This window comes from Salmo trutta, chromosome 38 (genome assembly GCF_901001165.1).
Source record: "Salmo trutta chromosome 38, fSalTru1.1, whole genome shotgun sequence".
NCBI lineage: Eukaryota > Metazoa > Chordata > Actinopteri > Salmoniformes > Salmonidae > Salmo > Salmo trutta.
The window spans coordinates 12752575-12766689 of record NC_042994.1 but is presented as its reverse complement, the minus strand read 5'-3'; the positions used below and the strand labels follow the sequence as shown (position 1 = coordinate 12766689).

Below are 14115 nucleotides of genomic sequence, written 5' to 3'. Positions count from 1 at the left end.
GCGGACCACCTCTGGAGCTGGTCAGGTAGATCTGATCACAATCAGTTCACAACGGGTCTTTTAATCATTCACTCCTGTCTAAATGTGGGCACAATGTGAATGTGGACAAGATCAGGACGAATGTTAGTGTCAGGTATATAAAGGGCTATATAAAACAATGACATCTGGTTTCTTCCTGCTGTGGACTAGCCTATATTGTTCCTTTAAAATGAGGCAGCAGTTAAAGTTTAGATAAGAATGTGTTTAGCCTATGCAATGATGCACTGTCTAACTTTTGGATAATTTCCGCCAGTAGTTTTGAAAGTGGCGCTCACGAGCCAAAAGTGTTCCTCGTTTTTTGTGTACTACGTCATCCAATTGTATATTACAGTGGCTTGCGAAAGTATTTGCCCCCATTGACATTTTTCCTATTTTGTTGCCTTACAACCTGGAATTAAAAAGGATTTTTGGGGGGTTTGTATCATTTCATTTACACAACATGCCTACCACTTTGAAGATGCTAAATATTTTTTATTGTGAAACAAACAAGAAATAAGACAAAAAAAACAGAAAACTTGAGCGTCATAACTATTTACCTCCCCAAAGTCAATACTTTGTAGAGCCACCTTTTGCAGCAATTACAGCTGCAAGTCTCTTGGGGTATGTCTCTATAAGCTTGGCACATCTAGCCACTGGGATAGCAAAACTGCTCCAGCTCCTTCAGCTCCTTGGGTTCTGCTAGTGTACAGCAATCTTTAAGTCATACAACAGATTCTCAATTGGATTGAGGTCTGGGCTTTAACTAGGCCATTCAAGACATTTAAATGTTTCCCCTTAAACCACTCAAGTGCTGCTTTAGCAGTATGTTTAGGGTCATAGTCCTGCTGGAAGGTGAACCTCTGTCCCAGTCTCAAATCTCTGGAAGACTGAAACAGGTTTCCATCAAGAATTTCCCTGTATTTAGCGCCATCCATCATTCCTTCAATTCTGACCAGTTTCCCAGTCCCTGCCGATGAAAAACATCCCCACAGCATGATGCTGCCACCACCATGCTTCACTGTGGGGATGGTGTTCTCAGGGGTATGTGAGATGTTGGGTTTGCGCCAGACATAGCGCTTTCCTTGATGGCCAAAAAGCTACATTTTAGTCTCATCTGACCAGGGTACCTTCTTCCATATGTTTGGGGAGTCTCTCATGTCTTTTGGCAAACACCAAACGTGTTTGCTTTTTTTTTCTTTAAGCAATGGCTTTTTTCGGGCCACTCTTCGGTAAAGCCTAGCTCTGCTTAAAGTGGTCCTATGGACAGATACCCCAATCTCCACTTTGGAGCTTTGCAGCTCCTTCAGGGTTATCTTTGGTCTCTTTGTTGCCTCTCTGGTTAATGCCCTCCTTGCCTGGTCTGTGAGTTTTGGTGGGCGGCCCTCTCTTGGCAGGTTTGCTGTGGTGACATATTCTTTCAATTTTTTAATAATGGATTTAATGGTGCTCTGTGGGATGTTCAGTTTTTGATATTTTTTATAACCCAACCCTGATCTGCACTTCTCCCCCACTTTGTCCCTGACCTGTTATGAGAGCTCCTTGGTCTTCATGGTGTCACTTACTTGGCGGTGCCCCTTGCTTAATGGTGTTGCAGACTCTGGGGCCTTTCAGAACAGGTGTATATATACTGAGATCATGTGAGAGATCATGTGAACTTCGATTGCACACAGGTGGACTTTATTTAATTAATGATGTGACTTCTGAAGGTAATTGGTTGCACCAGATCTTATTTAGGGGCTTCATTTTTCCCAAATTTTTTTAAACAAATAATTTTTTTCATTTCACTTCACCAATTTGGACTATTTTGTGTATATCCATTACATGAAATCCAAATAAAAATCCATTTAAATTACAGGTTGTAATGCAACAAAATATGAAAAACGCCAAGGGGGATGAATACTTTTGCAAGGCACTGTATGTTTTCCATTTCGTATGATATGTTACGAATTTTGCATTTTGTATGATATCATATTAATTTGGTAAATTGTGTGACGTGCTACGAATTCAATTCTTGCAATATGTTAAGACATTTGTTGTGCTTAAGATCCCTGAGGGCATCTTTAAATCACTTTGTTTTGAGTTTCGTTATGATATTCTGTCCCGTGATCAGCTCCTGTGAAAGTACAGTATGAATCACACTATATCTGGCTGGACTTAAAATTGGTTTATGGAGCCATAAATCAATTTTACAGTATGTGGCTGTGAATCACACTGGCAGTGAGGTTTTTAGCGTGTCCTCATGCAACCTGACGCGCCTATCCCAACTCACCTTCCCCATTGAAATACATTGAGGTGGCTCTGTCATTTCCACTTGTGGAAGCAGAAGGGGATGTTGACTGTGTGTAGCCTACAAGGGGTGAAGCTGAGAAAACTGGCACCCCCGGCCGAGACACATCCCAAGCAGTTGCCACAAGGCCTATTAGCCAGCGTTTCCAAAACCCTGTCCAGAGGGGTATACCAGAAAGCAGAATCAATGAGTTAGCCAACTAACTTGGATGAAGACCAGAAATAACTATAGATTTTCTGGTTCATTAAGAAAGCTACATTTAGAAATGTGTTTTTGGTTGTTCAATCAAGACCATGCCCATTTCAAAATGATATTCAGATTTTTTTGGTTTAGTTATTTCAGAACATTAAGGTAAGTTATCTAGCTAACTCATTGATCCTGCTTTGTAGTACAGTCCTCTGGGGACCTCAAAGGGTGCTTGTTTAGTTTTTTGCCCTAGCACTACACAGCTAATCAAATCTTGATGCTTCATTATTTGAATCAGCTGTATTGCTAGGGCTCCCAGGACCAAGGGCTCTATTCTGTCTGTAAAGCTGAAGCTTTATAGATTCCACGAGACAAATTTAAAGATAATTGACGATTGAGCCGTTTATTGTGAATGCAGTCTCCACTAAAGCGGGAACATTTCCTTTAAATTTCTATCAGGCTGTAAAGCTGAACTTCCGCAATGTGGACTGGATAGAGCCCCAAGCAAAGATATTCATAACTAACCCAATATAGTTCATCTATGTAATTTACAGTGGGAGCAAATGAAGCATAGTGGGCAGAAAAAGCAAGGAGGTGGGCAAAGCCAAGCAAGAGCTAGCGAGATCCTGTTGGCACATTGTAACATGTATTTGCATATTTCCGTTAGGGAACGCCTCCTCTGTGAAGTGCATGTGTGCACAAACTCCGTTCGACCTTGCACTCCTTCTGAACAACGCCATTTTTTAAAACGTTGGCAAAGCATTAAGTCTATAAATCTTTGTGTGCTGTGTTCGCAACAGATCAGATGATTACTCTGAGATAATTAGCAGAACGTCGGCCCAGTTTCACCTAGTTCCATCCTCTCCCAATAACCCGCGAGTGAACTTCCGGCCACTACCATATTTGGTGGTGAGCGAACTTTCTAAACAGATGCTTCAGCTTTATAGCCCCGGTGATCACAAGTTTGGTAAACGCTGCTATACACAGCCACCATATTTCATTTTGATTAACTTTCACATTGTCAGATCCAAGTAGGCTGCTGTATGAATCATGCAACATGTGAATTGGCTTTTGATTTTGTTAATGGGTGTAATTATGAACATTGCCATATCAGCTTGTGACCGGGGAACAGTGGTGTAAAGTACTTGAGTAAAAATACTTTAAAGTATTATTTAAGTCGTTTTTTTGAGTATCTGTACTTTATGTTTAATATTTTATTTTTGACAACTTTTACTTTTACTTCAATACATTCCTAAAGAAAATTATGTCGTTTTTACTCCATACATTTTCTCTGACACCCAAAAGTACTAGTTACATTTTGAATGCTTAGCAGCACAGGAAAATGGTCCAATTCACACGCTTATCTAGAGAACATCCCTGTTCATCCCTACTGCCTCTGATCTGGCAGACTTACTAAACACAAATGCTTTATTTGTAAATGATATCTGAGTGTTGGAGATGCCCCTGGCTATCCATAAATAAATAAAAACAAGAGAATTGTGCCATCTGGTTGGCTTAATATAAGGAATAAGAAATTATATATACTTTCACTTGCACTTTTGAAGTATATTTTAGCAATTACATTTACTTTTGATACTTTTAAGTGTATTTAAAACCAAATACTTTTAGACTTTTACTCAAGAAGTATTTTACTGGTTGACTTTCACTTTTACTTGAGTCATTTTCTATTTCCGTATCTTTACTTCATCTCAAGTATGACAATAGAGTACTTTTTCCACCACTGCTGGGGAGGAGCTTGGCCATTGAATGCAATTTGCTTGCAATTGGTACGTCAGCCCCTAATCTTTCCATGTCCGTTATAAAAACAGTGTTGCCTAAAGGAAGTCAGTTGTGCATGGGCAGAGGCGAGAACTATCTGGGAGAAAGTAGAAGTGCGAGGACTTAAGTCAGGCATAATTGTCATATTTGCAACAGCAGCACTTGAGTTTTAGTTTATACATTTTGAGGAATCTCCAGTTTCAAGAATCAAAACATCAACCTAGGTAAGCTTTTATCTTTTGAAAACAGAGCTAAAATGGTGTGATTCGGGTCCATCTACCAACCACGTTTCCATCCACAGTTTTTATGAGAGTTAAAGTCATACTGTATTTTTTTTTAAATAATCAGGACAGCTGTGATGGAAACAGGAAGTTCCGGTAAAATGTTTACCAACGCATAATGTGAGACATGTTGGTGGGAATGCCTTAATGCGCAAATATTGATATAATAACCATCATAGGGAGTCACTACGACACGGGAAACCATGCAGTTACTTGTATTTGGCTACAGATGAAATAAATTGTGATGAACTGAACCAGCACCTGGGCTTGTGGAGTCTACGGAGTGCACAGTGATGAGCTTGATGCTCCTTTACAATAAATATCAATGGTCTTATTCTAGTAACATGATGATCAATGCTTGACTGCGTTTGACAAATAAAAACGTTCTTGCTCTTCTCCATAATAATCTCATCATGTAGCCAGTGATGCCAATTTAGCAGCAACTTTTCAGACTACCCTGGTGTAACCGATGTGAAATCACAAGTTAGTTAGCGGTGGTGCGCGCTAATAGCGTTTCAATCGGGTGACGTCACACGCTCTGAGACCTGAAGTAGTTGTTCCCCTTGCTCTGCAAGGGCTGTGGCTTTTGTGGCGCGATGCTTCGTTGTTGATGTGTGCAGAGGGTCCCTGGTTCAAGCCCAGGTTGGGGCGAGGAGAGGAACGGAAGCTATACTGTTACACTGGCAACTTTTTTTCAAACAGCACCTAGCAACAAATTTAGCTACTTTAAAAAATGTATTTAGAACTTTTAGCAACTTTTGAAAAGTGACTCAAACGCTAAAATGCACACATTTTCCCTCTAAATGACACAAAAACGATTTTCTCTGTCACACACTCAGTCACAACACACGTGTCTGGCTGCAAAAGTGCATCGTGAGTGACGTCAGCAGCAGGCCAGCAGCAATTTCAGCAAATTGCAAATCATTGTTGGCTGACTGCAGCAGCAGTAGTACGTGTTCGACGAGCCAAACCCAACGAATATAGTTGGTCACGAATTTTTGATCTTGAACAAACTTACAACGTCAATCAACATGTCTCAATCAAAATTGTACAGCCAGAAGTACAGAATAGAGTGGGAGTCTGTACCTGAACAAATGTCAAATCATATTTTTTGCCGATTTGGCCAGTCAATTTGAGTAACGTTATTGTGTATTCTACGTAATGACGCAGTTTTACTTTATCACGCAATGACATCACAGAGTCATTTAGCAACAAATCAACCTGCCTCTAGCAACTTACCCTGAAAATTAGTTGGCAACATCCGCATTGAATCTGTGAGACGTTGGCAAGAGCGCACGAGCCAAAAACAGTGCAGGTGGGCACATTTGCTATTTAACGCAACAGTTGTGACAAAACTATCGGTAGAGTTGAAAATGCGATGGAAACATTGAACTTTCGATTTTTATTAGGTACATAAACTAAAGATGCAATATGCAGAAATTGCTGGTTGGATAAACTTCTAATAGTTTGCTTGTTGTCACAAACTGAAATTGGCAGTCATTGTGTAGAGAACCATTGTATCATCTAAACCCTGTGACATATATTTTCCATAACCAAAAATATTGTACTTTCAGCTGTTTGACGCTGGTGTACAAAACTGAAAGTTAAAAAAAAAGGCAAAAACGAAACTTAAAATATGGCATAAAAATAGTGCACATAGAACAGACCACTTCTTAGACTTGCTTTCAATGAGAATGACAGATCTATAACTAACATTTCTATGTGAATTTTGTCAGGCCACCCAAAAAGTTATATATTGCAGCAACAAGTCCATTTGGAAGAGACACACAACTGGTGGGAAAATGTGCATTTTTGCAGATTTTTGAATATTTGCATGAAAATCTAGCTAGTTAAAGCTATTTCACAAAACCTGGTGCACCAGTTAAAATATCCTGTCATATATTTATATTAGTTTTGTCATATTATGTATTATATTTTATTTGAAATGTATATGTGGGGGAGAGTGGGGTAATTTGAGCCACTCTTGTTTCTAGAAAACCATACACACAATTATTCACTTGACCAAATATTTAGGAAGAGGTCAAAATTGTGTGGAGTCTGTGAAGGAAGAAACCACATGGAAAAAGTGGTAAGCAAGTTGGGCCCCCAAAAATGATTTTATTGTGTCAGAGGTTTCATGATGTTCGTATCTAAACCAAATTAGATTATTTTAAGAGTGTTCTATACATCCTGATAAGCTTCAATATGAGGTTCTAAACCTAGCATGAAAGTGCATCCTTGTAGTTGTGTGGGCTAATATAATCAAAATGTTTGCCTTGGGGTAAGTTGAGCCAATGGCCATTTGGTAAGTTAAGCAAATTGAAATGTTTTCTTCTCAAGCATAATGCAATGCATTATCACTGGGATATGAGGTAACAATGGGGCCTGGCCTGTGTAAAAACAAAAGCACAGGGTTTGTTAGGTGTTAGTCCTATGATAAAAGGTGCTTAGAATGATTAAAAGACAAAAAAGCTATTGTGATTTGTTTTGAATTGTTTGGGAAATAAAGAGTTTTAAAAAGGTAGTGGTAATATTTCATTTAGTTAAAAAAAATGTAGGTGGCACACCTTACCCTGTCCCTCAGCTCAACGTACCCCATACCCGGGATACACAACATCCTGAAATATATGTAGATATATTTAATAGAAAGATTACTATATTTTCCTTGACGGAGTGATGCTGAATGTAAAAAATGGCTTAACTTACCCCAGATTTTGTGTTTTTGGAATATCACTGCTAGCTTACAACAGGGCTTGTACTAATATACACTTCAGTTTGGGTTTGTTTTGTGTAGTCTGTGCACTCTGAATTTAATCTCAAGTGAATTGTCTTGATTATAGCCTATGATATGAAGGTTGATGCTACTTGTACCTCATAAAGCTGTAAGTGGTCTCTGGCAACTCTTACAAGTTCTGACAAATACTAAAATATAATAAGTTCTTATACAAACATTCATTTACAAACAGGATCTCACCAAATGGCAGACGAACTGAAAAACATGAACAAGTATAAGTCTATCATAAAGCGGGTGGGGCGAAACCATGGAGTGGAGCCATCCATCATAGCTGGTATCATCTCACGAGAGACCAGGGCTGGGACAGGAGCAGGACTGGTCAATGGTTGGGGGGACAATGGAAATGCATTTGGACTCATGCAGGTAGGTACTCAGTTTTGCAGGTACATTTGTTATACTGTTGTTTGCAGACAAGAGAGCCTGTTTCCTATTTCACAATACAATGTAAGTGGTGTCCATAGATTTGTATTGCATATTTTTTATAGGTTGACAAAAACTGGCACATTCCACGGGGGGGATGGGACAGTGAGGAACATCTGAGTCAAGCAACTGGGATTCTCGTTGATATAATCGGATCGGTTCAGAGAAAATTCCCTTCATGGACCAAAGAGCAGCAGCTGACAGGTATAGCCTACCAATTGACCTGCCCTTCTTGCCTATAGTAATTTTTTTGAGGGGGGGGGGGTAGATTGATGGACGCTACAATGTAATTGTCTGCATCATCTCCAAGTAAAAAAAAATAAATATATATATATATATCTCACTATCCTTTCTAAATAAAGTTTCCTTTATTATTTTTTTCTCCACCCCTCTCCTAATTGGAGTAAACGTATGGGAAACAACACCCCGGCTTCTACTTCCAGCTTATGCATACTATATAGATTTTACTAACAATGTATTTTACAATAGTTATCTTTTGTTTGTTTTTAATCCCATCCTTCAGCTGCCGTCAACCCCTCCCATCTATCTCTGAAGACCATCCCGTTTTCAATTCTCATAGTCTACAGATTGCAAACCAAAGCTAAAAACCTTTGCTAAAAGTATTATTATTTTATTGATCGATTGACTGCGACTTTTCAAATCACCCAGCAGTGCTATTTGCAGAGTTAGCTCCTGGTAAATGTTGCAATTCTTCAGACATTCCTGAACCAGCGACCAAAAACAAGCTACATATAGAAAGTACCCAAACAAATGATCTAATGATTCTGTCTCTTCGCAGCAAAATCTGGAGATGTGGGATGGTTGTATCCCCCATATATAACAGAACATTCTATTGTTTGCAATCATTTTGTATAATCATTTAAATTCTAAGTTTTGAATCTGTCGTGTTTCTATATCAGTTCATAAACCATGTGCCAAGGAATCAGTACATCAAATCTCTTCCCAACAATTTTGCATTCTATGGCACAGCTGTCAATTTTTATGTCCTTAAAGGAAACTGCCCAGAGTTTGATAGAGATGATCAGTCATAAGTTTAATACAAACTTTATTATGCATTATACAACTACATAGATTACATAGCTACATTACAGCCTGTGTTTGATTTTTCAGGGGGATTAGCGGCCTACAATATCGGTCTGGATAAGGTCCACTCATACAGCAGAGTGGATGAGAACACCACTGGGGGGGACTACTCCAAGGATGTTCTTGCCAGAGCTGAATTTTACAGACGCAATGGTTATTAAAGTCAACTCAGTGATTGCCTAGCAGTTTTCGATTCAGACCATAGTGAAGTAAATGACATATCCTCTACTATCTCATCAAAACTGATGTTTAATTGTTCATTAATTATGATTCATTAATCCAGTGTTTACCGATCCTTGTCCTATGTTGCACATTTTTCTTTTGGCCTAGAGGTAACACACTTAAGTCAACTCATCAAACTTTTAGTTGGGAAACACAGATTTATAACATTCTAGTTCATATACTTTTCCAATCCAATGTAATGAGAAAAATGTTCCTGACCTATTTGTGCTCCCTGTGATTGTCTTGCACCGTCACTATGTATTGAAATAACATGACTAGCTACAATCTTAAAAATAAAATGTATGATTACAGTCTTTTGTTGTTGACCTATGTTGAAATAAGTATCAGTATGATGGAAATCTGGTAGCAACCCCAGTCATGTCTTGGAATGACACATTGACTTACTTGTCAAAATACAATTTTACAGAATACACACTCACTTTTTCTTAGGTTGGTAACATTAATTGTCAAAGTAGAGTGATTACATTGCTGATTTCCAGTATTTAAAAAAAAATAATTCAAATGAATGAATTATAGGCTACCCATTGATTCTTGCAGAATATCACTTACATGAATACACGGGTCTTCCACTCAATGAAGAAATACAATCTTACATAGACAATTACATCATTACACTAAAAGATACACTGAGTGAACAAAACATTAAGAACACAACATAATATTGAGTTGCACCCCCTTTTGCCCTCAGAGCAGCCTCAATTTCTCAGGGCATGGACCTCAAGGTGTCGAAAGTGTTCAACAAGGATGCTGGTGCATGTTGACTCCAATGCTTCCCACAGTCGTGTCAAGTTGGCTAGATGTCCTTTGGATTGTGGACCATTCTTGATACACAAACTGTTGAGCGTCAAAAACCCAGCAGTGTTGCAATTCTTGACACAAACCGGTGCACCTGGCACCTATTACCATACCCAGTTCAAAGGCACTTACATCTTTTGTCTTGCCCATTCCCCCTCTGAATGGCACACATACACACTCCATGTCTCAATTGTCTCAAGGCTTGTAAATCCTTTAAAACCTCTTAAGGATCAGACCCTTTTTTCCCAATTTTCACCTAAAATGACATGGAGTGTGTATGTGTGCCATTCAGACGGGGAATGGGCAAGACAAAAGATGTAAGTGCCTTTGAACTGGGTATGGTAATAGTTGCCAGACCTGAAGCAAGGATATGCATGTTCTTGAGACTGTTAGCAATTTATGTTATTATTCAATAACACAAACTCCAAAGCAAATCAGGGGGAGAAAAAAAGGTTTATTCAGAGAGGACAAATCAAGATGTTATGCTGGGAGGTAGATGTTCAGTCTCCTCTGTCCTCAGCTTTTCCCCACTGAACAAAGGAACAGGATGCCATTTATAACCCCCCACCCTAGCCTGGGGTTGACCAATCAGAAGTCCCTGCAGTACGACTTGGCCAATGGCCAAATAACAAGTATCCTCACTCTGAGTTCAGGAGTGACATTCCACAGATCCCAAACAGATGTTGAACTGAAACCGAACTGCTATTTACAATTCGCTATTGACCATTAGTACTCTAGTACTCTCATCCACTCATCCTCTGTGTTGTATATTTATCTTCAAAATACTCTTATATTCCCCCTAGACCATTTAAAATATATATATATATATAAACATGAAAAAATAGACAGAATAAATAACATTAGCAGTAAGCATAAAATCATTCACATTAAACACCTTGCATTTCTATAAAACACAAAGGGCATATTCTACTTGCCGTTGCAATAAGAAATAGATTTCACACAAAGTTACAGAAAAGAGGTATTAACAAGTGTGACACCACATCGGAGAGAGCATGGTTCATTACAGCACCGAGGACAGTTACCACGGGCACATTGACCACAATCATGAGGCTTGCTGTGATGATGAAGACCCTTATGATCCCCACCACATTCTTGTGAACATCACTGACACCCATCTCCAAAAGGACACGGTTGATTAATCTTATGATATCCCCTATCACATAATCGTCGGATTTTAGCAGACCAACATCAGGCAATAGCACACTTGACAACTTGGATGAGGATAAGAAAAATAACCACAACTCCCACTATTGGAATTATCATGCTCACCAAAAAAACTTACCCATGTACCGAATGTTGAAGACAACCGCATGACTAAGCCTAAATCCTCAGGATTGTAATCATGATATTTAGCGCCCTCAGTCCTGATCTTTTGGATTAGGTCAGTTATTTCCTCAGAATTATCAGGAATGTAAGTACAGCTTTCAGCACCAATAACAACACATGTACCCCATTGTGCTGACAGAAGATAATCAAGTTCCAAACGATTTTGCATCGCCACAGTCTGAATGGAAACCATCTCAGCTGTAATTAACTCAAGACCCTCAACTATACTATTAGCTACGAGTTCCAAAGAGTTAGCCAAATTAATAACTATTTTAGAAATACCATAAGATGGAAAAGCAATCGCAAAGAATCTCTCCGTTTCTGTAATCACACGTTTATGACGGTGTGATAAAGGAGAATTCACTGAATGTCTTACATATCCCAAATAACACAATCCTTGTAGTAGAGTTCTTAAGCGATCTAGAATAGTATCATGTTGGGGGTTAAGACAATGGGATGATTCTGTAAGGTTTTCCAGAAAGCACATTTTCAGATTGTCCCACTTTGCCAATACTCAACGTACTTAAAAGGAAAAAATATCCTTCACATATTTAGTGGATGTAGATTCTCGTGTTATACATAGACTAATAGGTGGTCATTTGGAAAGGTGGAATAATACTGAATGTGCTGCCATCCTGTTAGAAGGTAACAGATATTTGTTTTACAATGGTTAAGATGGATTTTCATTGTGTTCCATGGTGTTATTCGCCCCCTAGTGGAGCTTTCTGGTACTTAAAGACTGTACACAAACAGGAAGTAGAGAATTCGTTCTGCACGCATAGAAGCAGCTAACCTGCTACGGTGCAGGTCTTTCAGTGTAGCTATTTCTTGTCACGCTTCAGCCTCGGAAAATATTTGTTTGTAAGTTCGATTCAAGCATTTAGCTAGTGATGATAATCATGTTATTGATAGAGTTGCTTATGTTGGTTGGTTGTATTTACTCACACAAATTGCAATGCTTTTCATGTATGTCGTCAGCTGTATTTGCTCGTGCGTCATGCAAACGAATTGTAAAACATACAATACTGAAGTTTTGTTACTGTTTCTAGTGTAATATGCTTTGTTATTCTACAGAGATGGTTGTACATTATTAGAGTAATGAAAGAAGTTAGCCAATTACCATATGAGTAACAATTAGCTACATGGTTTGGCGTCATGCCAGATGCATGATACCTTGGCACGTGTTTTGTATTTTCATGCACTTGAAATGTATAATGTACAGCTACAGTATGTCGAATTGAATACTAAAGTATATTATTTTCTGTATTTTGCAGTTTCACAACATAAACGTTTCAATATATTCATTCAAGAAAAGTCACGCCTTAGGAGTTTTATTGAAGACTTAGTTTTTAGCCATCTGTCTAGTTTTGCATGGGAACGCAATTCAAGGGCAGAGTACTGAATAAAAAATATACTACGCAGCATGCAACAAATTCAAATACTTTACTGAGTTACAGTTCATTTAAGGAAATCAGTCAATTGAAATTAATTCATTAGGCCCTAATCTATTGATTTCATATGACTGGGAATATAGATATGCATCTGTTGGTCAGATATAGCTTTAAAAAAAACAGTCAGTATTTGGTGTGACCACCATTTGCCTCATGCAGCACAACACATCTCCTTCGCATCGAGTTGATCAGGCTTTTGATTGTGGCCTTTGGAATGGTGTCCCACTCCTCTTCAATGGCTGTTGCTGTATATTGGCGGAACTGGAACCCGCTGTTGTACACATCGATCCAGAGCATCCCAAACATGTTCAATGGGTAACATGTCTGGTGAGTATGCAGGCCATGGAAGAACTGGGACATTTTCAACTTCCAGGAATTGAGTACAGATCCTTGCAACATGGGACCATGCATTATCATGCTGAAACATGAGGTGATGGCGGCGGATGAACGGCACAATAAAATGCGATTGATTTGTTGTCTGTAGTTTATGCCTGCTCATACGCAACATGTGGTTAAAACTATTTAATTTAAAAAATGACATAAAATACCATAACCCTACCGCCATCATAGAGCACTTTGTTCACAACATTGACATCAGCAAACTGCTCGCCCCCACACGAGCACGCAGATGAGCTTCCCTTAGACGGTTTCTTACAATTTGTGCAGAAATTGTGCAAATTCTCTAAAACAAGGTTGGAGGTGGCTTATGGTAGAGACATGAACATTCAATTATCTAGCAACAGCTCAGGTGGACATTCCTGCAGTCAGCATGCCAATTGCACGCTCCCTCAAAACGCGAGACATCTGTGGGACTGTGATGTGACAAACTGCAATTTTAGACTGGCCTTTTATTGTCCCCAGCACAAGGTGCACCTGTGTAATGATCATGCTGTTTAATCAGTTTCTTGATATGTCACACCTGTCAGGTGGATGAATTATTTTCGCAAAGGAGAAATTCTCACCAACAGGGATATAAACACATTTCTGCACATAATTTGAGAGAAATAAGCTTTTGTGTATGGAACATTTCTCTGACCTTTTATTTCAGCTCATGAAACCTGGGACCAACACTGCATATTGCATATATATTTTTGTTCAGTATATATCTATATTTTAATAGTGGAAGACATCTGAAATCTATGATCATAGTGCCCTCTACTTGTGACAGGCAAAATTGAATCTGATATATTCTATAGTTTTTATCTAGGTCTGTCTTGACATTTGAATTCAACATTGATCTTTCATGTTCAATGATATGCTGCAATGTGAAAAGCCAATCTCCAACTTCTCTAATTAGTAAGTATGGTGAAAAACATTTATTGTAACTTTCCCAACATTCCCAGGGAGGGAATAAGCAGAGAATCACTGGGATTTCCTGAAATTTCACAAAAATGGCAAAAGATTTGAACC

The 14115-nt window shown here is 38.8% G+C and overlaps 1 protein-coding gene and 1 long non-coding RNA gene across 3 annotated transcripts; both read left to right on the top strand.

Annotated features, from left to right (window-relative positions):
• The first annotated feature begins 4297 nt into the window (after nt 1-4297).
• LOC115178061 (lysozyme G) lies at nt 4298-9405 on the top strand. Of its 2 annotated transcripts, none has more exons than XM_029739088.1 (4): nt 4298-4494; nt 7518-7708; nt 7831-7969; nt 8897-9405. In XM_029739088.1, the coding sequence occupies exons 2-4, from the start codon at nt 7529-7531 to the stop codon at nt 9028-9030; spliced, it is 453 nt and encodes a 150-aa protein (XP_029594948.1). In that variant the 5' UTR covers nt 4298-4494; nt 7518-7528; the 3' UTR covers nt 9031-9405. The 2 variants fall into 2 exon arrangements, with proteins under 2 accessions (XP_029594948.1, XP_029594949.1); XM_029739089.1 differs by lacking the exon at nt 4298-4494 and adding an exon at nt 5752-5866.
• Nucleotides 9406-11546: 2141 nt separating this feature from the next.
• Nucleotides 11547-12568, top strand: LOC115178174 (uncharacterized). The gene is made up of 2 exons (XR_003872567.1): nt 11547-12111; nt 12529-12568. It is a non-coding gene; the product is annotated as an uncharacterized LOC115178174 (long non-coding RNA).
• The last annotated feature ends 1547 nt before the right edge of the window (nt 12569-14115 follow it).